Below are 27040 nucleotides of genomic sequence, written 5' to 3'. Positions count from 1 at the left end.
ATAAAAGAGCAGACCAATGACTGCACGAACTACTATTATGGCTGACGGCTAATTTTTTTTTTCCCCAAAGATTTTTCATTCCCGTCCCGATGAAATTAAAGGCAAGAGCTACCACTCTACCCCTGAGAAGAAAGCATATCTTTTAAGCATTCAGGGTCCAGGAGTCAGCAAAGCATTTGGCACACAGTAGGTGCTTTATAAATATTCAATGACTTTACCAGTAGCCTGAAGTGACGAGAATGCATTCCCCTCCAAACCCACCCCACAGTGTGTAAATGCCACAACAGACGCTCTTGAAATAGGAGGCCATGTTTCGGCTGCCTTCTCTGCCCATTCCTTCCCGTCCAAGACTCTGCCCCATAAGTCAGAAGAATCCACATTGTGTGAAAGAGGATTAAACCTGTTTCAGTAGAAATGAAAGGAAAAATGGATAAGGTTCCTTTTTCCCTTACTTCAAAAGGAAGCTCTTGAAAATAAATGGGAGGCCCTGAGGGGGTGAGCATGAAGGATGCGCCATAACAAGGGTACGAAGAGAGGACAGGAAGGTACCGGGAGCTCCATTCCGGGGTGCCTGAGGGGACTCAGCGAGACTGGTAGTCCAGACCTAGGGGGCTCCAAGGACAGGATCTGCGTCAGCAGCAAGAGGGCCGTGAAAGCCAAGCCCACCCCTGCAGACCACCCGCCGCCAGCAGCCTTAGCTACAGAAGCCCCTCATGGGAACAGACACCGAATGCCCATCAACAAGGGTGCAGAGCAGCCAGCTGTACCATGTCCACACAGTGGATACTTGTCTGTTGCTGTTTAGTTGCCAAGTCATGTCCGACTCTTTGAGACCCCCATGGACTATAGCCCACCAGGCTCCTCTGTCCATGGAATTTCCCAGGCAAGAATACTGCAGTGGGTTGCCATCTCCTTCTCTAGGGGATCTCCCCGACCCAGGGATTGAACCTGCATCTCTTGCATTGGCAGACGGATTCTTTTTTGCTGAGCCACCAGGGAAGCCCACCATGGAATACGACTCAGCAATGAAAACAAACCAACCAGTGACATGTGCAACAATAAGCCAGGTTTAAAGCTGAGCACTGAACTTTACACGGAGCCGAAGAAGGCAGACGCCAAAAAAAGCACACTCAGTGCGGTTCCACTCTCGTGAAATTCCAGAAGACGCAAAGCTAATCTATGATGAAAGAAATGGGGACGGTGGTGGCTCCTGGGATGGCACGTTTGGGGGAGGAAGGCCTCACAGGAAAGGAGGGGGCACTTCCTGGGATAATGGAAATGCTCTGAATCTTGACAGGTGTGTGCCTTTGTCAAGACTGATCAGCCCACACACTTAGGACCTGCGCATTTCACTGTATGTAAATGACATTGTAATTTTTTAAGTAGCTGTTTTTCAATGCTTATTTGTTTGGCTCTCCTGGGTCTTAACTAGTGCGTGTGGGATCTTTACTTCCGGCATGCAAACTCTCAGACGTACGGCATGTGGGATCTAGTTCCCTGACCCGGGATGGAACCCGGGGCCCCTGCGTTGGGAGCGTGGCGTCTTAGCCTATGGATCACCAGGGAAGCCCCTAGGAGGTATTTTAAAAACATGGGCTTTGGAGTCAGGCAGATGAGCCCCTCAATTTTTCAACCACATGAGCCAATGGCTTCTCCTTTGTGCTGAGACCCAGTCTGAGAAGAATCCTGGTGAACGCCAGCTCCTCCTCGTCTCTGCACACCCAGCACCTTGCAGAGGGTGTGGCACGGACCCGGAGCTCAGCAAACGGTATCAAATGAACCAATCAAAGTGAGGCTAAATGTATGGCCTTGAAGCATTTTTAGGAGCGAACTTTATCTCTACCAATAAATTCTGACCTAAAGCAAATGAAGGACTGATGCTGAAGCTCCAATACCTGGAGCCACCTGATGCAAAGAGCCAATTCATTGGGAAAGATTCTGATGCAGGGAAAGATTGACAGGAGGAGGAGAAGGGGATGACAGAGGATGAGATGGTTGGATAGCATCACCGACTCGATGGACATGAGTTTGAGCAGACTCAGGAGACAGTGAAGGACAGGGAAGCCTGGGGCGCTGCCATCCATCAGGTCGCAAAGAGTCAGACACGACTTAAGTGACTGAACAACAGAGCAAATGAAAGGGATTCCGCAGACATTTAGATGTTCATCACTTACGGAAAACTGTTTCCTAACCTGAGGATAAGCTGAGTCCCTGAAATCCACCTGGATTATTTCTTTGTTCTGTATATAGTCATGGAGCACTGCTGGTGTGCCAGCTGCTTGAGAAAGAGGGGTAAATAAAGCAGACACCAGGCCCAGTCCCTGCCCCCACGGAGCTTGAGTTCTGGTGGGGGAGACAATAAACACATAAATGAAACTCAGATAGGAGATTATTTGGGGGACTGATCAGAGCTCTGAGGACAAGAAAGTAGACGCTGCGAAGGAACGTGAGGTGGGGGAAGGGTTGCTCTGGATACAGGCGTCCGAGGCCGCCTGAGGAAGATACACCTGAGCTAAGACCGAAGGAGGAAGAGGGCTGGCGGTAGAGCTTTCCAGATGGCTGGTGCATAAGCAAGAGGTGTCGAGGCTGAGCCTTCTGAGATTCTGAAGAGCCCAGCTTGTATAATTAATGGAAAGAGCTGGAGCCCTTCAGCCTTGCTCTGTTGCTCACTTGCTGTGCAATCTCCACAAATCTCTTGCCCTCTCTGGGCTTTGTCTCCTTATCTGAACACTCAGAGAGGGTCTGCAAACAGTCTCTAGGTGTCTTCCCAACTATGATGATCCAAGGGGATCTGATAGGACACTTGCAAAGCACCTCCTGTGCCCTCTCAAGGTTCTGAGTCCAAAAGGACAAAAGACAGGGGGGACTGAGTCCACCAAGGCGGTGGCCTCTGGGGCCAAAGGGATTAGCTCTGAGGCTCTGACAGCTTTGCTGCTGCAAAATGAAGACATCCTCCTGCCTACCACCCCTGTCCACAGGGAGAAAACCGGGTGGCAGAAACCCAGAGGCCTCCGCGCAGCTGTCGGCCACCCTCCACCCGGCTGCAGCCTTGGAAATAAATGGTCCCGTCAGCTCCGAAGAGGGTGAGCTCAGGATTTCAAATGAAAATGAAATAAGAGGGAACGCAGCCCAGAAGCAATGCAAAGTAACAAGGGCACAGAAATCTTCCACTGGAGCAAGATGGATGCAGACAGCTGAGCAACGGGGCGCTAACCTTGGACGTGGGGACACAGGGGAAACGAGCTGATGCCCCGGGCTGGCTGGGGGCACCTGAGTTTCGGGGATCCGTGGGCTGGCTGGGGGGATCCGGTCCCGGCTTGCAGGGCCGCTGCTTTCCTGCCCCATCCCCACCCCACCCTCCTCTTGCTGAAGCCTTATTATCCTCCTGTGTGTCTGCAGAGCAAAGACCTCCAGGGCCTGACCTGCAGGGCGCCTAACCCCCAACCCTGTGCCAGGGCAAGGGAGCCTCAAGACGCACAGACTCCCAGCAGGAGAGCGGCATGTTCCCATGCCAGGAAACGAGACAACACAGACAAATGACCCAGGCGACACGGATGACTTTAAAAACCACCCTCTACCGGCACCTCCAGTCCTGCTGAGCCCCAGGCTGCAGAGTCATTCTGTGGACACGGCGGTCATGGCTTGTTGTGTTCCGGCTGTGTCCTATCCTGAGAAGTGACTTACCTGTTCCCTCATCTCTAAATCGGAGGAAATAATAGCACCGACCATGCAAGGTCATTGTGAGAATTTAACGTAAAAAAAAAAAAAATCTGAGAACAGTTTCTGGCATGCGGTCAGTGCTCTCAACAAGTTGGTGTATTTTAATTTTTGTACTGTTTACAGTTGCATTAAGTATGTTGCTACACATACCAGGAAAGCAACACAGCATCAGCCAAGTTCAAAGAGCCATCTAAGTTCACTGACGTTAAGAAACTACAGCCTGGATTCATGGCAATCGCCTGACGCTCCCCTCCCCCACCGACCCAACAATCTTGAGCAACGACACCCAGCCTCCCTTTGAGCCTTGCTGAGGCTCTGCCAGTGCACGGGGCTCTGATGAGCTGTCTCTCCTCTTAGAAGAGAAAACGTTGAAAGCAACGGTTAAAATCTGATGCCTGCAGGGGCCAGGAAGGTAAAGCAGATGCCTAAAGGGAGTCCAGCGTTAGCCATCAAGGAGCAGCAGCGACTGCGGCAATCTAGAGAACCACGTCTCATCGGAGGGAAAAAGCTGCTACCGTCTCTAGCCAGCTTTTGCCAGGGAGGAATGTAGGTCCAGGGTTGGCACATCTTTTAGTTTTCAAGGGAAGCCAGAAATCCAGATTTTTGTGTGAGATCTCCCGATGTTAAATATTGGCACATAATTCCTTATTTTTAAAAACATGGAAGCCCTAGCAAAATTCATCTGTTTGCACCCAGTTAAGTAGAGGGGCAGAGTCCTCCCAGCTGTTACTGGCTGCTGGGCAAGTGCCATCTCCCTGCAAAGAAATCAGAACATTCTGGCTGGGCTGGAGACAGATCTTAATTAAGCTCCAGGCGGAGTGCCTATTAGCTGATAAAGGCTTTGGGAAAGAGTGAGTGCAAGAGTCCCCCGAGAGCTGGAGTGGTGGAGGAAAGCTAAAAGAAGGGGGTGGGCTTTGAAGTGGGCTTTGGGGGCGTCAGACCAGGAAAAGACAAAGCACAATCCATAGGAGGGACGGGACATGGATGGGGGATGGGGGGAGGGTGGAGATGGGGAGTCAGGAGGAACTGAAGGCGCCAACTCAGAGGTGTGCCCGTTCAAGTGTGGATGCCAGACGTCACACTGCAGCACTCTTGAGAAGATTCTGTTAGGAAGGTGATCGTCCGCTGCTCCGGGCTGGGGGCCCTTGGAGACAGCACCAAGGATGCAGGCTCCTCCCAGGAGGAAAGGCCATGCTTGGATCTCCAGACATGGAATTAACTGGAAGTCCTCTACCCTGAGCAGATCCCACTCACACTCGGATTGGCTACGTGCAGCCTCCTTCTCTGGAACTAAGCTCTTCCAAAGCCAGAAACTTGTCTTCTATGCGCTGGGCGTGTAGAGGATCCTTAATGAACGTGTGTTGTGTGAGCCAGTGAATGAAACCAAAGAACAAGAAAAGTGAAATTTCCTCAGTCGTGTCTGACGCTTGGTGACCCCATAGACCATACAGTCCATGGAATTCTCCAGGCCAGAATACTGGAATGGGTAGCCTTTCCCTTCTCCAGGGGATCTTCCCAACCCAGGGATCAAGCCCAGGTCTCCTGCACTGCGGGCAGATTCTTTACCAGCTGAGCTACAAGAGAAGCCCAAGAACAAGAAACAAGACGTCAAAGAAGAGGGTGCATGCCCACACTTCCAGAACTGAGCATCTCCCTCCGGGGGGAAATGAACAAAGTCATCAGAGATCACTCCACTCGACAGCCACAGAGACCTGGTGTTTGTCCAGAGAAACACCTCGAGTGGGGTGGCGGGAAGATGACAGAGGTACCCCATAATGATCAGAGTCAGGGAGGCGTCCTACGCCCCAAAGCCCCAGGGAATGGAGACGATGCATGGCCTCAGTGGGTGTCTTGGATCATTTTAGAATCGATATACTATAATAAAAACTACCGTATCATTTTAAGCCCTTTCCAGGCTAGGTGGTACAGCTGAGAGGCTCAGGGCATGGACGGGCCTTGGTCCAGTCACACAGCGAGTCAAGGGGCACAGGCTGGACTGGGGCCCAGCTCTCCTGACTCCCAGTTCAGAACACTAGACTCAGAGCAGAGCTGGGGCTAGGGAGGCAGCTGAGGCCCTCGCCTAGGAAGCCAAATGTAAGGAGGGGCCACAAAGCTTCGTGATCAAGTTAACATTGTGATGCAGTATCTTTTAAAAATCGAAATTAGTGCAAGACAAACCCAAGATGAGAGAGATAGCAACTTATAAAATAAAGACGTAAAGTTGTGCTCTTGTGGCCCTCAACCTCCCCCAGTCCACGTTGCTGCTGTGGTTCAGTCACTAAGTCGCGTCTGACTCTGCGACCCCATGGACTGCAGCACGCCAGGCCTCCCTGTCCTTCACCATCTCCCGGAGCTTACTCAAACTCATGTCCATTGAGTTGGTGATGCCATCCAACCATCTCATCCTCTGCCACCCTCTTCTCCTTTTGCCTTCAATCTTTCCCAGCATCAGGGTCCTTTCCAATGAGTCAGTTCTTGGCATCACAAACCTCCACCCTGATCTTGGCCCAAACAGGAGTCCCGAGGTGACAATTGCCCAAGACACAGAGAAAATTGTGTGGAAATCTACGGAAAGATCACTCTAGGAAGAGGGCAGGAAAGCAGCAGAGTGCCAGGAGAGGTGGCAGACGAATGCCACCCCAACTCCCATCCCCACCCCAACTCGCAGGGCTGCATTTTTCCTGCAACAAGCCGTGCTCCAGGGACACTCAGCAAGACCCGCCAGGAGAGCTCATGGAGCAAATGGCACCCCCAGATCCCTCCCTGACATCCCCTTCCTAACTCCAACCAGTTGTCTTGCAAATCTTCGCCTTTTCATCTCAAGGGGCAAGATGGATTAAAAAGTTTGGCCAGCTCTGGACAACTCTTCTTGCCCATGGAAAAATAACCCAGAACTTTATGACTTACTGACAGTGGGTTATGAATGGGAGGGAAAGCATGTCCTTAAACTGCTGACAGTAACTCCCTTTTACGGTATTTCCTTGGGGCCAGAGACAACACGTCTTCCTCCTGCCCCCGATTCTAAGAGCAGCTTGTCTTTCAGAGACAGACTTGGGCTTTTAGGTCAGCCAGGCTTGGATTCCTCGGAGAAGGCAATGGCACCCCACTCCAGTACTCTTGCCTGGAAAATCCCATGGACGGAGGAGCCTGGAAGGCCGCAGTCCATGGGGTCGCTGAGGGTCCGGCACGACTGAGCGACTTCACTTTCACTTTTCACTTTCATGCATTGGAGAAGGAAATGGCAACCCACTCCAGTATTCTTGCCTGGAGAATCCCAGGGATGGCGGAGCCTGGTGGGCTGCCATCTATGGGGTCGCACAGAGTCGGACACGACTGAAGCGACTTAGCAGCAGCAGCAGCAGGCTTGGATTCAGATCCGGCTTTGCCATTTATTGTGAGGCCCCAGACGATATACCAAGATGAGACACAGCAACTCATGCTGCCCGGGGGTCCAACTTAGAGGACGTGACTGTGGCTGAGGGGCAAACCACAGGCAAAGGGGTGGGCACAACCCAGTACCAGCACACCACTCACAAGGGGGATGCCAGCCAGATCTCCCTGTGTTCCTAAAGAAAAAAAATGTGAAATCTTCTGATTTTTAAAAGTTGGCCAACTAATTCAGATTAGTTGGAAATTCAAGAAATTTAACATTGAAGAAAACGTTAACCCAGCAGGGTCAAATAAAACAGGTCTGGGAGCCAGAGCCCACCACCAGGCCCGACATGTGCCGCTGACATCCACAAATGCCCCGGCAACCTGCCTGGCACTTAGCGGGTGTTCAGCAAACACGGACTGTTCCCATCTTTCCCAGAAACTCTCCAAGCATCATCAACATCCATTTCCACACAACAGCTTGGGAAGGAATGCTTCTCGGGGTGGGACACGGAGATATGAAAAGAAGAGCTGAAAATCTGGAAGGCTCCAAAGGGAGGTGGGAACCGCCGAGGGAATTCCTTAAAAGGATTTAAAAGAATTTTACTGGGCATAGTTTACCACGAGTCAGGGATAAGATCAGGCAGTAATTTAGCTCCTGGGCCCCGCAAGCAAGCCTGAGCCTATAGGGTGGATGGGGGCTGGGAGGGAGGATCCGGGCTTACTGAGGTCTCCACCACCATTTCAGGGGCTCTGTCCACAGGTCACCCCAGTACTGGACTCAGCACACGGGGTTCTGATAGGCCCAGCCCCCGGGCACAGCCCCTCCACACAGATGCTCCTAAGGTCCAGCTGATCCTACCCAATCAGAAGCAAGGCCCAGGGGATCTGGTAGCTCACAAGAACTTTGAAGTCAGACTCAGCTGGGCTGCGTTTCAAATCTACAACATCAGAGGCTCTCTGATGTGATCCCCGCAGACCACCAGCAATCGTGCCGTCAGGCAGCAGCAGCAGGGAACTCATTTGAAGGGCCCCACCGCAAACCCACGGAGACAGAAACTCAGGGGGTAGGGTCAACCATCCGGATTTGAACAAGCGGATTCGGATGCACAATACATTTGAGAACTCCTGCTCTCCACCTTTGCCCTGTGGTCGTCAGCAAGTCCTGGGCCTCACTGAGATGATCAACTCTGTCCTATAGAATGGTCCTTCAGCATCCTTCCACCGACGATTTCAGAAGCCTGGTCTATTTGTGCCAGACAGTGTGGGAGATACTAGGGGGACAGCACATAATCCTGACCCTGATGGAGCATGGGGTCTAGCTCTCGATGGAGACAGATGATGAGCGAGGAAAAAAGATATAAATGCCAATTTTCAGAAGTGAGAGGAAGGCAGGGCGTGACCCACCACATAAAGCTGCTTCTCACAGTGCGTTCTCGGGACCACCGGAGCACTAGAGCCCCAGAGTCAGGTGGATTTCCTTTCCTACATCCCCCAACCCCCTCGCTGATGTCCCTGCTGTTCCTCAAACACATCTCCTCGCTCCGACTTCAGGGCCGAGACCTTCACCATTCCATCCACAGGGAAAGCCCTCTTCCCAGATCTTCCGAAGACGGGCTCCTTCTCCTTGTCCAGGCTTCCACGTCACCTCCCCTGAGGTCGAGCTGAAGCAGTCTCTCCCCTTACTCTGTACCCCAACCAGCCTGCTCTGGCTCCCTCCCTGCCTTTTTCTGAGCCTCCAATCCTGCGCCTCCCCGTGGCCTTCCTAGTCCTGCCTCTCTCCCAGAAGAACATGACTTCTTGGGGGCAATTTCTTATCACGGTCACCTCAACAGCATCAGCGAGCAACCGTCTGCCTAATAAAAGACACTCTAACCCTATTCCCAGGCTTCCCTGGTAGCTCAGTGGTAGAGTCCGCCTGCCAATGCAGGAGACGGATGTTCGATCCCTAGGTCGGGAAGATCCCCTGGAGAAGGAAATGGCAACCCACTCCAGTACTCTTGCTTGGAGAATCCCATGGACAGAGGAGCTTGGCAGGCTAGTCCATGGGGTCGCAAAGAGTCAGACAGACTGAGCGACTCAACAGCAAAAACAAACCCTATTCCCAGAAAGAGGGGGCGCTCCCCATCCTTGAGGAGGAGGAGGCCACAGGCTGTGCCCAGGGCAGGTTCTTCACGACCTTGCTTGGTTCTCTGATGGTGGAAAGGGGCTTAGAGACTGGAAGGAAAAGAGGAAGGGGGCAACAGGGGCGCTCTTGCGAGGCCAGCGACCCTGAAACGCCGGCTGCGCGGAGGCGCACCCCCTCTGGCAGAACCCTCCAACCCAACCCCCCTGGGCAAAAGCGCGACTCCTACCCATTCCGAGGCGAGGCGTCGCTCTCAGGCGGCTCAGGACCGCAGGGCCCAGTCCGAGTGCCCCGCGTCGGCCGGGGGTGCGGGCAGCTGGGCCTCGCGGACTCTGGGACTTGGAGGGAAAGGCACCTGGCATGGCACGTGCCGTCCTAGGAAGTTGACGCCGCCGGGCGCCTGCGGTCCCTGCCCCGCGGCGGCACGAGGCGCCCAGGGGCAGCGGCTCACCGGGACCTCCCGGGAAAGACACAAGACCCGGCCCGCGCGGCGTGCGCCCCGGGGCAGCGGAGCGGGAGCGCTTCACGTGGCACGTTGGCGCCCCGGGCAGCGCGCGAGGGGTCCGCGACCTGCGGGGCCCGGGAAGCACGTGACCCCAGCAGGCCGGCGCGCCGCGGGGCACCTGCAGCCCGAGCGCAGCGGAGCGCTGGGATCCCGAGGGCGGGCTGGCGGGGGACGCGGGGAAAGGCGGAGAGGGCGGCGGCCGGGCGCTCGGCGCGGGCGGCCCGGGCGGAGGCTTGGAGGGAGCCCGGCGCCGCGCGCTGCACCCGAGGGCGGAGGCCCGGCGCTGGGCCGCCCGGACACCCCGGGCGGGCGCCGCGTGCCCCCCGCGCTCCCCGCCGCCGCCCGCGCTCCCCGCCCCGCGCCCCGCCCCTCCCTCCGGCCCGCCTCCCGCCCCGCTCCCTCCCTCCCTCGGCGGCGGCCGCGCGGCGCTCCCGGCGCACTCGGAGCCCGGCGGGGACCGGGAGGCACAGGCGGGCGGCCCTCGATCCGGGTGCTGGAGCCGAGCGGGGCCCGGGGGCCGAAGTTGGCCGGCCGCTCCGGGAGGCGGCGCGGGCGGCTTCCAGCCCCTGGTCGCGTCCTCGCCGGGACCCGCCGGCCGCCGGGGGACGCGAGCCGCGGCCCGGCCAACTCCGCGGCGGGGACGCCTTGCCGAGAACTTGAGGTGGGACCCTGGCGCGCTGCAGCCCCGCCGGGCGCCGCCGGGCGGGCGGACTCGGGCCCGGGCGGGGGGAGCCGCACGTAGCTGTGGCCCCTACGGGGACCCGGAAGGACGCCGAGGGGGGCGGTATGGGGCGACAGGGGACCCGGGAGCAGCTGCGCGCGGCGGTCACCCTGCGGGTCCGGCTTCTGCGCTTCCCTGGGGTCCCCCGGCGCGCGAAGTGACAGGGCGGGGGCCGCACCCCAGCTGTGGCCGGGGTTTCTCGCCGTCTCGCAGGAGGATCCGGGGAGGAGGGGGTGTTGGGGAGAGGTTGATGGAGGGGGGTGGGGGGGGTCCGTCTGTCACCCGCTCATTCACTCCGTCCTTAGGTACAGTGGGGCCTCGGTCAGCGGGCTTTATTGAGTTGTTCATCAGAGCCACGAGCTTTTATTGAGAGCCCACTGTGTGCTAGGCGCTGGGGACTCTTGAGACAACTCTTCCTTGGAGGGGAAGGTGGCCTCCTCACCCTCGGGGGGCGCTCCCTACCCAGAAGGGGCTCAGCCTGAATGGAATCTTTGGGTGAGGAGAGAAAGGAGGGAAGCTCCTTCATTCATTCACGGGTTGGTTGGGAGACGGGTTGAGCGCCTACTATGTGCATCTCCCTTGCCAAATCTCAGGGGTTCGTTATTTCACTAACAGTTATTGAGGCGCTGTGCTGGGGAGAGAGCCAGGCAGGAGAGGGATGGGATGTGGGGCAGGAGAGGATGGAGCCGGCTTGCAGCTTGGAGAGAACACCCCTCACCCCTCTGTGTACAAGCAGGTCACTGGACAGCTTGCAGAATGGCCTTTCCTTGGTTCATCTACTGCATTCATTCTCAGGGGGAGGAGGGAGGCTGGAATAGGTTGTTGGATAGGAAGAAAAGGCATTTAGAAAGCTCCTTAGGGGGAGGGTTTTAATGGGGAGGAGGATTGAGAGAAGCCCATCTAACCGTACTGATGAAGGCAGGCTCCCACCAACGGGGTGTACTACAGAAGTTGTCCATTCAGCAGGCGTCTCCTGAAGCACTTGCTGTCCATAAGCACATCCAAGGTGCCAGGCATCAGAGTCAGCAGGGTGAACGAGGCAGTTGCAGAGACTCCCTTTGCTGACCCCTCAAGATAAACGCAGGGGAGGTGAGAGAAGGGAGCCGGAACCGCTCTGATTCATCGCGTGTGTTGAGGAGGGTGGCTTCTCCTGACTCCGAGAATCTGAGCCGAGGTTTATTCACTAGGGCGTGTTTGATACCCACACGCATGACAGCACAGTCAGAGTCGCTCCGGGGAGCCTCACCCGCTCACGTTTCCAAGGCAGGTTTGGCACTGCTGGCGACCCGGCCCCAGGGCTGGAGCCAGGGCATGTGCCGGCTTTCTTGGGTGGACTTCTCAGATGAGCTTGACCCTGTGTCCTCCGATCCGGAGCTTTGCAGAGGCACCCACCAAGCGGGAAGGGAGGGAAGGCGCATCTGAAAGGCAGGCGATGATGGCTCCTGGGGACTGCCTTCATCTGTCATTCCCTAAGAGCCCATTCCAGTGGAAAGATGTCTGTCATGGACACACTCAAACCCACAGGGGCTGTGAGGGTACAGCCTTGATCCACGTCCCAAGCCTTGAGGGCCAGGCGAGGGAAGCCCTGGAGTCTGAGGGGGGCAGATCTGGGAGTCAGGCTCCCATCCCACCGCCACTTTGAACCCCCTGCACCCCACACAGCTGGGCTGTGGCGAGGGTGAGGACGATGCCCCAGAGAACAGAAGGGCCCAGAGATGTGGCCTGGATGCAGGCCTGAGAGACTCCAACCAGGTCTGAGGAGTCAACCCCCGGGGCACTCTTAGGCGTCTTGACCTGGCCGTCTTTTCTCCACGTCCCCTTTCCGAATATGTGAGGCAGAGTCAACGTTTCCGGTGGCCGGAGATAGAGGGTCTGGAAATCCACCCTTGGTTGGCTCACTAAACCCAAAGATGGAGCCCCATGGTTGGAAAATGGCGGCTGGAAAAGCCAATCTAAAAGAGAGTTGATACAAAGGCGGAGGCAAGGAAGTCTGGCTGCCAGCACTAGTCCCTCCTGGCCGTTTTTGTTCCCTAGCAGACAGTATCTGACTGACAGAATCCACTCAGGAGTCATGGTGGTCCAGGTAGGAGCCAAATGACGGCCTCACGGGGCACACCGCCCCTCCTTCCCCGCTCCGTCCCACCGCAGCTGACCGCAGACACATGGCCTCAACACTTACTGAGGAACGAGAAGCGAAGGATTACTTAAATAGGTGTCCCCACCCCGCTGCTCCCCGAGCCTGTGCCTCCACTTACCCCTGTGCTCCCGAATCAGAGGCCGCCAGGGGTCAAACAGAGAAGGACCCCCTGGCTCCTGCCCCAAAGCTCCTGGTAGAAGGCAAGTGTGTGTGTGTTTTTATTGTGCCAGAGGAACGTTTTTCCAGAGGCTGCCTCTGTCTGGGGGTGGGGGATGGGGGTCTCTGGATATTCCCTCTTAGGGGGCAGGTGGGATGGAGGAGAGAGCCCAGGTCCCAGCAAGTATCCCCCAACCCCAGTGACTGAGGCCCCTGCTCACTGGAAGCAGGGCTGGGGGCCAGCCCACTTGGACTGTAATGAGCATGGACAGGAGAGCATCAGGGAAGATGAATTTCCTACACAGGCACAGCATTTCACAGGGATCCAGTGTGCCAGGGCCTGGGCCAGCCTAACGGCTGGATCCGTTTTGATTAACGGTCTAATTGAGGATTAATGCAGCATGATCCGCCTCTGAGTCAGCCCAGCCAGGAACCCTGACCATGACAGATGAAACTCCCCCGGCAGGGGAAGGACTGCAGGGAGAGACCGCTGGAGTCCCCTCAAAACCCGCTCGGGATTAAGGAATGACACGGGTTGGCAAGTGTGGGGAGGAGAGACAGAAACCAAAGCCTGAGGAGCTCAGGGAAAAAATGCTTTTTTGTTTTTTTAAAGAAAGTTGCACTGTGTTGGTTTGTTTCTTCCTGCCACATGCTCCTAACAGTGTAGCGGCTTAAAGCAGCACAAACTTGGTATCTTACAGTTTGGGGGGATCAAAAGTCCAGATGGCCCTCAGTGGGCTGACACCAAGCGGGCAGCAAGGCCGTGTTCCTGCAGGGAGAGGCCCTCCCTTTGCCTTTCCTAGCTTCTGGGGGCTCCCTGCGTCCTTGGCTCCTGGCTTTACCACATTCGGGCCTCAGCGTCTGCCATCACGTCTCTTTCATCTCCGACTCTGATCCCCTTGAGGGGCAGCTGCTCAGTCACGCCTGACCCTCTGCGACCCCGTGGACTTGCCTCCCTGTGATAGGGACTCTTATGGCGACGCTGGGCCCACCGGTCGATCCGGGGCCGTGTCCCCATCTCCAGCTCCTCAGTTTAATCGCAGTAACACCCTCCCTTTCACCATGTAAGGTTACACTCCCAGGTTCCATCCAGGGCCTGGGACGTGGGCCTCTTCGGGAGGCCACCCTTCTGCCGACCGCAGGCCTGTGCGGCCAGTTTCTGTTGGCTGATGGGGAAGCGGAGGCCCACAGAGCGAGGCACTTGGCTTCAGCCAGGTGAGGAGAGCGGGCACTGGGGTCCCGCCCTCTGGAAGGCGATGTTGGCTTCACACTGCTCCTCTGAGGAAAGAAATGCCGGGGTGGGGCGGGGGAGCAGGCAGGTAAGGTGCCAGGCATGCTGCCCAGAAGCCATTCTAGCAAACAGGGGACCCTTCTAATGCACCAAGCATGGCTCCAAGCACTTAGCAGGCGAGTGGACAACACCCCAGTTTATAGCTAAGAAGCCAGGCACAGAGAGGTGAAGGTATTTGCAGAAGGCTGCACAGCTGGTGAACGGTGGGCCAGGCATCATGGTCCAGAGGCCACACGCTCAGCCCTGCTTGGTGCCTGCTACCCCACAGGAGAGTTCTGCCCAGAGACTGAAATGGCAACCCAGAACTCGATGAAACCAGTTTTGTTGATTCCTTACTCTGCTCTTGTGCAAATATCTGGTAGGACCAAGGATGTTTCCCCAGCTATGGGCAATTGCCTGCTTCTCCCCATCCCCAAAGACTCTTCAAAATCTTGTGCCTAGAAAATAGAGGCGAGGTACTGGACACCCTTCCACCACCAGGAACCAGCGATGCAGGGAGACAGTAGAATGCAAAGAGGTTTGCTCAGAGTCCCACAGACCTAACTGGACCCTGGCTTCATCACTTGCCACCAGAGTCATGAGTTTTCACCATTCAAAGCCTCAGTTTCCTCATCTGTAAAATGGGCGTGAAACCTCCATTCACCAGCCTGGTGAGGTCAACATGCTTGTCCCTGCTGTATGGGGAAACGGGCCTGGAAGAGGGCCAGTGACTTGGTGGGTATAGATGGCTGTATCAGGCCGAAAGGTTAACAGCAGAAGCAGCAGCAATAGCCAGACAAGCCTGACGGAGACCTTCCTCCCACCCTGTCAGAGACCTTCCTTCTGCCCTGCTCCCCGCTCCGGAGTCCTACCCCCACCCCCGGGGTCCTGCACCCCACCCCCAGTCACACACTGGCCACAGAGCAGCCTCCAGGTGGGGGTGCTGCCCTTCAGAACTCCTTCTGGCTTCAGTGATCATCTCTCTTTGGAAATGTATACTCAAGTCTCTGTCACAGCTTCTGAACGTCATCTTTCTCCCAGGAGGAAGAGAAGCTGCCTGGGGAGAATCCGCGGAGCTGTGGGCTCACGAATGGGCGTTCGATCAAGGCAGCCCCAGAGCAGACAGATTTTCTCACAAACCAGAGGGTCTCCACTTTCCCAGTGAGGCTCCCCTCGCGCAGGATCCACAGAGCATTCCAGAACCCCAGGGAGACTGGCAAGTCAGAGGGCTCCCAGCCGAAGCCCAGAGCACCTGGAAGGCCTGCCGGCTTTCCTGGCCCCTGCCTTTCCTCTCGCAAACATCAGCAGGCTCTCAGGGAGCCTTCAGAAATGCCGGTTCCTGGCCCCCCTTAAGGATTCTGATGAGAGGGTCTTGGGAGGGCCCTGGGGGTCTGTATCTCAGCTGAGTCCAGGGAGATGCTAAACCCAGTGGTGTGACAGTTTTTGTGCTCGTCTTTTTCTCTAACCTGGATGAAAACCCAGGGTGGTGCTAACCACACTCTTTAATTCATATCGCTCTGCATCACCAGGCTGTCTTAGTCACTGTTCCCTTCGTTCCAATCCCCAAGCTTATTCCCTCCCCCTGCCCTCCCAGGCACCCTCCCTGTGGTTGACAGAGATCCTTACATGTGCTCGAGTCTTTGTAAGACATGTAATGTTGTGTGTGTGCCCATTTACATAAACAGCAAAGTGCTATAAACTTCTGTTGTTTTTTTTTCCACTTGGGACCATGTTTTTAAGATCTAAATGTGTTGCTAAACCCGCATCTAATCCATTGCTTCCAGTTCCTGCGGAATCTACAGGCTTTTGCCATCTGCATCACTTGTTCATCTCCCCCACCGCCGGGAGGGACACGGGGAGACCTCCTAGCGCCAAAGCAACACAAGATATATTCTTGTGCCTTGTTCCTTGCTTGCATCTGAGTCCCCAGAAGCGGATCCTGAGTCAAGAGTTGGAGTGCAAATATATTACAGACAATGTCTGTCATAAGCCCTGTGGATCCAAGTCTGAGGGATATACCCAAGAGTGGGATTCCCAGGTCATCAGACGCCAGCGTCCTTCATTCCCCTCGATACCCCTCAGGCTTTCCCAGAGGCCATATGAGTGCATTCCCTCCCGCAGTGGGCTCTGGGGGGTCAGACGATGCTGGGGTCCAGTCCTGCCTAATCAGGTCAAGAAAGGAGTCATCCTTGGCTGGAAGAGGGGAGAATGACAGATCCCCCTCATAGCTAGTAATAATACAGCAGGCCCATTGAGGATCCCCTGCAGGTCAGGCGTTGGGCCAAGCACCTGTGTTATCTGTGTCCTCTGCTTTAGTCCTGACCATAACTCCAGGAGGTCAGAGCAACAAATATCCCCATTTTACAGATAAGGAAACTGTATCTCAGAGGCAGAACATGACTTGTTCAAAGTCACCCGAGACCTTGAACCCAGGTCTCCTGACTTCAGAGCTAGCAGGCTCTTCTGCTTCCCCACCTTGAGGTCGTCAGCAAATTGTCCCCCACCCCCCCACTCCCAAGCTGGAGTCTGACCAGCTTTTTCTCAACACCCGCCGTATTTGTTTCCAATTGTTACTGTGACACATCACCACAAGCTGAGTGGATTAAAACAAAACAAACTTACTGCCTCACATTCTGGAGAACAGAGGTCTGCAATGGGTGTTGCAGGGCTAAAATAAAGGCATGGAAAGGCTGCGTTCCTTCCCGGAGAGCCCAGAGGAGAGTGTTCTCCGTCTGTCTCAGCTTCTAGACGCTGCCCGCTTTCCTTGGCTCGTGGCCCCTTCCATCGTCAAAGCCAGCACTGGCCAGTCAGGTCTTTCTCAGCGTTTCATCACTCTGATGTACCCTCCTGCCTTTCTCTTCCATCTTTTAAGGACTCTGGTGGTTGCATGGGGCCCCCAGAGAGTCCAGGAAAATCTTCCCACCTCAAAGGAAGCTGGTTAGCAACCTCATTTCCATCTGTAACCTTGATTCCTGCTTGCCAGAGAAGCTAACATAGTCACTGCTTCCAGGAATCAGAAAAAGGATACAGACATCTTTTGGCCAGGGCTGGGTAGGGGCGGAGGAGTGTCTACCTGCACCCACACTCAGGGCTGGGGCGATGTGCAGCGTCAGCAAGGGGGTGGGTGCTGGGCGCTGAGCCCAGGGAATACCAGCCCCCGGGCTTTGCTATGTCCCTGGGCTTTGCTATGTCCCTGCTCGCCGGGCCCTCCCATCCCGTCCAGCCCAGCCAGGTCAGAGCTCCCCCTCCCCCTCCCCAATGATCATCAGGTCGGCCCTGGTGCTCTGATACCACCCATCACCCATGTGGGAGGCCCCATCCCTGACCTCTCTGTCTCCGATTGGCCCACAATTTCTCCTTCCATCATCCTGTAGCCCGGAAGGCTGCCTCTAACTTGGGCCTCCTAGCGCCACCTATCGGCCACCTGGGTGAATGGCACCCCTGGGATCTCCCTTCGTCCTTGTCCTTCCCTTCACCGCACTCCCGTCCCACAGCATGAGTCCCCTCAGCTCTCTCTCTCCAAAGCCCACCCCAAATCCTTCCGATTCTCCAGACCCCTCCACTGGTCCAAACCTCGGTGGTCTCTTTCCAGAGACAGAGGTGGTCTCCCCAGCCCAGCCTGGGACTTCTCCAGAGGATGCCCGGCCCACAAAGAACAAACCCAGCCCTTCTGTCACCTGCTGGCCCCACACGCTCGTCTTCTCCCACCTCCCCTCGCCCACTCTGCCTGGCCACTTGGCCTTTACTGCGGTGTCTGACCATCCAGCCCCATTCCCAGGTCAGGAGCAAGCTCTTCTAACTCCACCCGAGACACTGCTCCCCAGGTCCTCCCAGGGCTGGCTCTGCCCCAGCGTCCCCTCCCCTGAGAAGCCCTCCTGGGTCCCTCCAGCTAGCGTTGACCCCCCACCCCCCACCTCAGTCATTTCCCATTGGCCACCTAGTTCTGTTTCCATCGCAACACTCATCACGGCCTGCAATGATCTGTGTATTTACTTAGAGGCTGTGTCCCCCACTAGAACGTCTCCTCTATGAGGACAGCACTGGCTCTGTCTGGTCCTCCGCTGTGCCTCCAGGCCTGGCCCAGTCCCACACGTGGTAATGTTGGATGAATGAATGAATGAGAGCTCCCTCAGGACTCCTCCTTCTCATTCCCACCATTGGAGCCCCTTTCTCAAACAGCTTCCTCTTCCTAAGTAGACATATAGACCCTAAGAGGCAGAATCACTAGATCCCACCATGCTCTAGAACTCACAGACCTAACACCGAAATTTTTAAAAATCAGCTTTTTCGTGAGGGTAATAGCAGACTGAGTGAAAAGTAGCTTTATATTCCAGAAGCAGGACTTTGGCGCCTGTTTGTTCTATGAACCTTACCAGAGACTCTAGCAGGCAGAACTGTTACCCGCACCCCCATCAGGCTGGACAACCCTAAGACCAAAGGCTCAGGGCAAGCGTGCCCCTCCCTTCTTGAGCAAATTCAGCATCTGAGCCTCCCCAGGGTCCTCTGGCCCTCCGTGTACAAGCAGGCTGCACAAAGCAACTTTTTCTCTCCTCTTCATACTTGTCTCTGAGACAGGACAACTTTCCATGCAGGAGGCTGAGGCTTTGACTCACGGCTGATACAGATCACGAGAGAAAAAGTGAGGAATTGCTAATTGGGGGAGCTTTCAGCTGGAGGGAAAGCGAGGAGGGTTGAAAAAAAAATTCTGCAAGAAAAGAGGTGATTACAGACGTGGGGTTTCACAAGCGCTCTCCAGGGTTTGCAGGATGAGAGGAAGGCTCCCGTGCCTCCATCACTATTCTTGCCAAACGGAATGTCGTTTTCCCTCTTGTCTTTAGTGGCAAAGATGAAGCAGCATAGCTGAAAAGCTGTGGCACTAAAAGCCATCTTCCTCCTCCAAGGGATTCTGGCAGGCTCTGCCTAAGGAGACGAGTTCCAATTTTAGGTGAAGTTAAAAACACTCTTAACGCTTTAAAGTCAGATCATGTTTTTTCAAACACAGGTGTACCCTAGTTTTCCAAAACTTGAGCTGAGAAACGATAGTTTGCCCCAGAGATAAATGCGTGGAGTGATGATTTGCGTTTGTGAAAGAATTTTTGTTAGGAAGGTGCCCCTCTCAGATGTGGAAACCTCCGTGGCTCCTGTGACACACTGCTTCACACCCACGCGGGGCTGTGTGTATATGTGTGCAGCCGCGTGTGTTCCCGCTGAACATGCCCATAACATGGATGGACACTCGGGCGTCAGAAGTGGATCTCCATTTGGGATTGACAGGCTTGGCTGGCTGATCTCCATTTGGAGTTGACAGGCTTGGCTGGCACCACTGCACCCATGGGTGACGGAGCTGGGGTGGCAGGGGAGTGAGGGTGAATCTTAAAAGCAAAGTATTGGAACTTCCCTGGCAATCCAGTGGTCAAGACCCTGCACTCTCAATGTGGGCAGCCCAGGTTCCATCCCTGGTCGGGGAACTAGATCCCCCATGCCGCAAATAAGACCTGGTGCAGTCCGAGTAAAAAGAAAAACCATAACATCCAAGTATTGTAGACTCGTACTACACTACTTTTCCCCAGATCAGCGTAATTCTGGAGAGCTCTATTGCTGTCATCTAGGGATGTCAAACTCAAGCGCCTACAGTGACCAGGAAGGAAACACACATAAGGGAAGTAAAGTGGGCGTCAGGAAGACAATAAGGAGGGGTGGGGACGACAGTGGATTGTAGCAGGCCTGCCCTGCCTACGGAGGGACAGGCGTTTCTCAGCTGGAATTTGAAGCGAAGGTTGCCAGATAATCTGATTTTCCCCAAAAAACATATATGAATTTTTAAATGTCTCCATTTTTCAAAATCTTCTCCAAGCCAGGCAAAATATTTGTAAACCAAATGCAGCCCATGAGCTATGACTGCATAAGCAATCTGATTCTAACGGCACAAACCCTTAGCTTTGAGGACGGGGAAGGAAGAAGTCTGTGTAAGCTGAGATTTTAACCTCAGTTTCCTGGACGTGCCCTCATCGGATTGGCCTCACCAACAGGAAATGTAGTTATTTGTTGAGCATTTCTTGGAGCGTTTATGTTGCTGAATACAGAGGTTCAGAAATGAGTAGAGCACGTTCTTCCCACAGAGAGCAAGCAGTCTACTGAAGGAACCAGGCTTGCACACAGATCCTTCTAAAACAGGTGGCAAGTGTGGTGACAATAAATGGGGGTGGGTGGGGATGACACTTGATTTAGCTGGAAGAGCCAAGGAGGGCTTCCTGGAGGAGTGAGCAAGCCTGTCCAATTCAGTCCTGGGTCCTCAAGATGACGTTTGCTACCACACGAGCAAAACATGTCGCTGTTGTGACAATTGTGCATTTTTTGGACATTGCCTCTGATTTATGGCAAGTGATATGTTTTCCACGCATGGAACGAATACAGGCGGTCCCTTTGAGTTTAATACTTGTAACAGCAGTAAACAGTGGGAGTTCCCTGGTTGCACAGTGGTTAGGATTCCACGCTTTCATTGCCATGGCCCGGGTTTGATCCCTGGTCAGGAAACTGAGATCCCAGAAGCCACATGGTGCAGCCAAAAAATAAAATAAAACAGAATAATAAAGTAATAAAAAAAATAGTAGACAGGAAGTATTGAGTACCTACCATGTCCCACATACTGTGTTCAGTGGTCTTGGGTACGTAATTCCTTGAATCTTCTCAGTAATCCTGTAAGGTAGATCGTATGGTTATACCCATTTTGCAGATGAGGACATTCAACAGCAAAATCTACGCTCATAACCACCACAGCAGAGCCCCTCCTCACACTATGGACATGGGGGGCAGGATAAATCTGTTGTGGGATCTGACCATAGGACTTTTAGCAGCATCCTTGCTCGATGCCAGTAGCATCCCCTAGTCATGACAATCAAAAATGCCTCCAGACATTGCCGTCTGTCCCCCGGTGACAAAATCAGGCCTGGTTGAGAACCTCTGGTCCACACTAAACTACTTTTCCAAGCTAAATAAATATCCCCCAAAGTTGGACAAACTTAAAATGTTAAGTAAATAACAGTACCGATGTAGGCTGTCAGCTCTGTGGGGCTGGGGGCCACAGCTGATTATATGCATGGCTGCAAACTCCCAGTGCTTGAAGCCACTCCTGGCTTACAGTAGTACTCAGTGCATTTTTATGGTGTAAAAAAGGTGGATATGGAGGAATGGTAAAGTTTAGGAGATGCTGAACAATAGAGTGGCTCTTCTGACTCTTGAGTATCTTCCCTCAAGCTGCTGTAACAGAGTATCTAGACCAGGAGGCTTAAATAACAGACGTTGGTTGCTCTCCATCTGGGGGGCTGGGAGTCTGAGATCAGGTCAGGTTCTGACGAGGGCTGTCTTCCTAACTTGCAGGTCGGCTGCCTTCTTACCAGGCCCTGACTTGGTGGAGAGAAAGGAGACCCTGCTGTCTCTTCCTCTCCTTATCAGGGCACTAATCTCACCCTGGGGGCTCCACCCTCCTGACCTCATCTACGCCTGATGACCTCCCAAAGACCTCACCTCTTAACACCATCCACTTGGAGGTTAGGGCTTCCCTCTGTGAATCTGGGGAAACACAATGCGGTCCATATCAGCAATTAGCTGCAGGATCCACATTGTCCCCAGAGACTCGGGAGTCACTGAGGCTCTTTCCTCCCTTCTCCCCCCCACCCCAGGCCAGAGAGGGATGTGAAAGCTCAAAATGACCCTCCTACCGGGAGACAATTCTGATTACGACTACAGCGCTCTGAGCTGCACGTCGGATGCCTCCTTCCATCCAGCCTTCTTCCCCCAAAGCCAATCACTCAAAGGCGTCTTCTACCGCCGGGCCCAGCGGCTGCGGCCACAGGACGAGCCCCGCCAAGGCGGCCAGCCCGAGGACCGCAGGCGGCAGATCATCATCAACGTGGGCGGCATCAAGTACTCGCTGCCCTGGACCACGCTGGAGGAGTTCCCGCTGACGCGGCTGGGCCAGCTCAAGGCCTGCACCAACTTCGACGACATCCTCAACGTGTGCGACGACTATGACGTCACCTGCAACGAGTTCTTCTTCGACCGCAACCCGGGCGCCTTCGGCACCATCCTGACCTTCCTGCGGGCGGGCAAGCTGCGGCTGCTGCGGGAGATGTGCGCCCTGTCCTTCCAGGAGGAGCTGCTCTACTGGGGCATCGCCGAGGACCACCTGGACGGCTGCTGCAAGCGCCGCTACCTGCAGAAGATCCAGGAGTTCGCCGAGACCGTGGAGCGGGAGGACGAGGAAGACGCGCTGGACAGCGAAGACCCCGACAGCGAGGGCCCCGCGGAGGAAGAGGGCCGCCTGGGCCGCTGTATGCGGCGGCTGCGCGACATGGTGGAAAGGCCGCACTCGGGGCTGCCCGGCAAGGTGTTCGCCTTCCTGTCGGTGCTCTTTGTCACGGTCACAGCTGTCAACCTCTCCATCAGCACGCTGCCCAGCCTGAGGGAGGAGGAGGAGCAGGTAAGGGCCCCGCCCCTGCCCCGGGGGAGGACGGGGCTGCTGCTGCAGGGACCACTCTCTGCCTGCCCTGTCGCCTCCTCCAGGAAGCCTTCCCTGACCGCACTGGCTCAGTAGCATCCCAGTCCGTCGTTGTGTTTACGTGTGTTTACAAATGTGTCTCCGTGTGTGTCGGCCTCCTCCACATGCAGACCTGAGCTCCACAGCCTGTTCAGGTCTGCGCTGTGCCCCCTGCCCACCGCAACAATGTCCAGCATGGGAGAGGCACTCAGCCACTCTGTTGAATGAACGGATGGATGGATGGAAGGATGATGCGATGTTTGATGTGCCTGGCCCCAAGCTGAGCACATGACGTGCACCACCAAAATTTATTTCACCAACTTGCGTCCTTTGTCAGCCTTCCCAATTCCCTTACATGAAAAGATCCCAGAAAGCTCTTTGGGGTCCTGAATATGATGTTCATTGACAGATGTGTGTGTGTGCAGGCAACCTCAATTAGCCAGCATTGCTTTCTGTTAAAGAAGGGAGTTCTCGTAAGTGTTTACTCCAGGGCATGATGGGGTGCATGCCCAGTTCTCAGGGATACCACTTACTTACCGGCAGTTAATGGGAGCCAGAGGCTGGGCTGCCACTCTGCCTGTATCTTATTTCCCCAGCGAATTTTCCAGCATCCGAGTATGGGAGGTGTTCCCACAACCACCTGACAGCTGAGAACACTAAGGAAAGGCAGCTTGCCCAAATCCAGGTCTAATTGAGTCTGAAGTCTGGGTTCCTAAGTATGGAAGTATGGGTCCCACGTGGCAGCCTGGGACCTCATGTAGCCCCTCAGCTCAGCCTCCGTCTGTATGAGACCCATCTCTGGGACCCTTTCCCCACACATAGGGGTTCCAGAAGCAAGGCTCAAGACAGACTGAAAAGTTCAGACAGGTGCAAATTGTGTAGGCACTGGAGAAATAGGTATGGCAGTATGAACTAAACATAAATATCATGCCAGTCAGCATTTATTGAGCACTGGCTGAGTACCACTCATGTGCTAAGGGTTTTATGTGAACCCTCTGATTTAACATTAAAACCACTCACCACGTGAGGGTTTTTCCATACATAAGTATTGTGGGGAAAGTAGCAATAGTGTTACATTTATAACTCTCAGGGAGTTTCTGACACTTCTTTTTGAATACATTGAATTTTAAAAGCCAGTGTTAAGAAAATACTCAACCAGTAAAATGAACACTCAATCAGTACAGTGAACCTTTGAGATCCATGAGGGGTAGATGAACCAGGCAGGGTTAGAGCCAGGTGGCCTGAATTTGAATCCCACCTCGTCCACTCTGGCTGTGCTTCTGTAGACAAGTCACTCAGCCTCTCTGTGCCTCTGTTTCCTGACATGTCGAAGAGGTTGTGAACAGGCCCACCTCATAGCGCTGGGGGGATTCAGTGAACGAGAAGCGATTAGAACAGCGCCTGGCATTGCACATTCAGGAATTACTCACCGTGAGGACTATACGCCCCTCCCAAAAAGGAGCAGCGCTTGTCACCCGAGACCCGTCTGGAAGCACCTGTGCTTAGCGCTGATTTCTTCTTGGCCCAACACACACAACGCTGATTTTACCAGGAAAATACTAATAAAGCCACAGTTTTATTCAACTTCTGATACCTGCTTAAAAAAAAAAAAAAAGATACCCAGCCTTTTTCATGACTCAGTAAAAATGTCGTTCTTCAGTTTCATTTGGGGGACCAGTGGGGTTCACTGTCTCACCCGAGCAGGTGTTTGAGTGCCTCCTGTATTCAGGCTCCAGGGGGCAGTCGGGGTGACCAGAGCTTCAGGGTGCTCCAAGCCTTGGTGACAGCCCCGTAACCATAAGTATGGGGCACAAGCCAAGAGGGCTCTTGTGAGAGGCCCATCAACTGTGCTGGGGATACTTGGAGGGACGTACTCCAGGAAGGCTTCCCAGAGGAGGGGGCTTCCTGTCCAGAAGTCTGAGACCTCAAAGCCTCACCAAGTATCAGCTCATCTCTCCAGCTTCTCACGTATTCCCAGAGACAGAGCTAGTACGGCAAGTCTGATAGACCCAGCTGTGCCCCAGAACCGACAAGATGCCCAGGTAGAACCACGTGTGCCCTCCTCTCTGCCAAGCCCCTTTGAGGCTGAGGTCTAAACTGGGCACGGTCCCCCATGCTGCAGATCAGAGCAGTAACCTGACAGCCTGCATGGCAAAGGCACAGATGTGCCTGAATGAAATGTGGAGTGCTTTCTTTGTATCAAATTGTCACAACATTTAAAACCCAGGAGATTTCATGTAAAACTCCAAATTTCCAGCTTCTCTTAAAAAAATGGATGAGGCAGCCTCAAGACTGAGTTCACCTGGGACAGCCCTCAGGGGGTGCCAGGCAGGATGGCCAGGCTCCCCAGAGCCTCCACCCAACCTGGGCCACCTCCCCTGGTTTCGCTTTGCCTGCCTGGCCTTCACTTGGCACGCTGTCTAAAGACAGGCCAGTGCTCTGCCATCCATCCTGGTAACAGATCATCCTGGTGTGCCAGGCCTTTCCAGGCACTGGGGCCTGAGAGTGAACAATACACAAAGCGTTCTGTCCTGTAGGGCTACAGTCTTCTGGGGCAGGGTGGACAGGTGAGCAGAGCTGAGACAGACAGTAAAAACGATAAATAAGTAACTTATAAAACATATTTTGGAGGCGGGCATGGCAACCCACTCCAGTATTCTTGCCTGGAGAATCCCACAGACAGGGGCGTCTGGCGGGCTACAGTCATTAGGGTTGCAAAGAGTCAGAGATGACAGAAGCAACTGAGCACGCGTGCCCCTTGGTGGTATTCGTATCGCAATACGTAAATGTGTCAGATCAACTCGCCCTATGCCTTGTGTTTGTTATATGTCAATTACATATCAATAAAAATAAATTTTAAGAAGAAAGAAGTCAGGAGCTCATTTGGGGACATGATAACTTTGAGACACCTGTCAGACCCCCCCTAGGAGGCAGCTCCTTTGGAGTCTGGAGTTCAAGGGTGAGGTCTGGGCTGCAGAGAGATTAGGGGTAGTCAGTGTTGAGAAGATGCTTCAAGCTCCAGGCTTGCACAGGATTGCCCAGGGAGTGGGTATAACTGGAGAGAGGGGACCCAGGGACAGGCATAGTGCCCAGACCACCCTGGCCCAGGTAGCACCCCCCCCAGGACGGAGCCCCGTGCTCCTCGCGGTGGAACCGCTGACCTCCCCCACTTCTCACTCTCCCAGGGCCGGTGCTCCCAGATGTGCCGCAACATCTTCATCGTGGAGTCGGTATGCGTGGGCTGGTTCTCCCTCGAGTTCCTCCTGCGGCTCATCCAGGCGCCCAACAAGTTCGTGTTCCTTCGGAGCCCGCTGACGCTGATCGACATGGTGGCCATCCTGCCCTACTACGTCACCCTGCTGGTGGACGGCGCCTCCGCGGGCCGCCGCAAGCCCGGCACGGGCAACAGCTATCTGGACAAGGTGGGGCTGGTACTGCGAGTCCTGCGGGCGCTGCGCATCCTGTACGTCATGCGCCTGGCCCGCCACTCGCTGGGGCTGCAGACGCTGGGGCTCACGGCCCGCCGCTGTACCCGTGAGTTCGGGCTCCTGCTGCTCTTCCTCTGCGTGGCCATCGCGCTCTTCGCCCCGCTCCTCTACGTCATCGAGAACGAGATGGCTGAGAGCCCTGAGTTCACCAGCATCCCTGCCTGCTACTGGTGGGCCGTCATCACCATGACGACCGTGGGCTATGGCGACATGGTGCCCCGGAGCACGCCCGGCCAGGTGGTGGCTCTCAGCAGCATCCTCAGCGGCATCCTCCTCATGGCCTTCCCCGTGACCTCCATCTTCCACACCTTCTCCCGCTCCTACCTGGAGCTCAAGCAGGAGCAGGAGAGGGTGATGTTCCGCAGGACCCAGTTTCTCATCAAGACCAAGTCGCAGCTGAGCAGCATGTCCCACGACAGTGACATCTTGTTTGGAAGTGCCTCCTCGGACACCAGAGACAATAACTGAATCCAGAGGTCGCACCTCGCCACCGCCACCGCCAGGATGCGCCCCCCGCTCCCCAGCCCTGCCCACCCTCTGAGGCTTGACGCTATCACCATCGCTGCAGAAGCCTCCAAAGGCACGTGCTGCTTCTGAGCGCAGCCCTGGCCTGGGATGGACCAAGCCACGCCCCAGGGAAGATGGCCCCACCCCGGCAGGGGGTCCCTGGTCCCCCAAGTCCAGATGTGAAGCCCAGCACACAGTCCTGACAGTACCCCCCCACCCCCCGCCCCAGCCCCCACGCCCTTCCCTAGTGAGGAGATGGCTTGTTCTTTCCACCATGTAAATAACATGCCCAGCAAAGACTCGCTTTGTGGGGCTGCCTAGGGAACAATACAAACAGCAGCTACAAGTCTGTCTTGAGTGTGGATCGCGTGCAATTAAAGAAAACCGGTGAAAAAGAGAAGAAAGCCTTCCCTGGGGCTCTGTTAAGAGAGGAAACGGCACTTTCCAGTAAGCCAGCCAGTGTGGTACCAGAAGTATTGGGTTAGCCTTTTTCCTTGGGTCCT

At 55.0% G+C, this 27040-nt stretch overlaps 2 protein-coding genes and 1 long non-coding RNA gene across 3 annotated transcripts in view; 1 reads left to right on the top strand and 2 right to left on the bottom strand.

Annotated features, from left to right (window-relative positions):
• LOC133258802 (collagen alpha-1(I) chain-like) overlaps nt 1–11909 on the bottom strand; it is a 282801-nt gene extending 270892 nt beyond the window's left edge. Inside the window, exons 1-3 of the mRNA XM_061435519.1 lie at nt 11698–11909; nt 10553–10649; nt 9447–10473 (exon numbers count right to left, since the gene is read on the bottom strand). Of these exons, the coding sequence (XP_061291503.1) occupies nt 9447–10473; nt 10553–10649; nt 11698–11909 (1336 nt within the window). The remainder of the gene's footprint in view (nt 1–9446; nt 10474–10552; nt 10650–11697) is intronic.
• KCNG1 (potassium voltage-gated channel modifier subfamily G member 1) lies at nt 10138–26886 on the top strand. Its single transcript, XM_061437969.1, has 3 exons — nt 10138–10383; nt 21686–22485; nt 25728–26886. Exons 2-3 carry the CDS (start codon nt 21712–21714, stop codon nt 26496–26498), a joined length of 1545 nt encoding a protein of 514 aa, XP_061293953.1. The 5' UTR covers nt 10138–10383; nt 21686–21711; the 3' UTR covers nt 26499–26886.
• LOC133259902 (uncharacterized) lies at nt 18632–21813 on the bottom strand. Its single transcript, XR_009740576.1, has 3 exons — nt 21725–21813; nt 20640–20702; nt 18632–18926 (listed from the first exon to the last, which is right to left on the bottom strand). It is a non-coding gene; the product is annotated as an uncharacterized LOC133259902 (long non-coding RNA).
• Nucleotides 26887–27040: the final 154 nt, after the last annotated feature.

Source organism: Bos javanicus, chromosome 13 (genome assembly GCF_032452875.1).
Source record: "Bos javanicus breed banteng chromosome 13, ARS-OSU_banteng_1.0, whole genome shotgun sequence".
NCBI classification, from domain to species: domain Eukaryota; kingdom Metazoa; phylum Chordata; class Mammalia; order Artiodactyla; family Bovidae; genus Bos; species Bos javanicus.
Note: the sequence above shows the minus strand (reverse complement) of the source record. Positions and strands in the feature narration are given on the sequence as shown.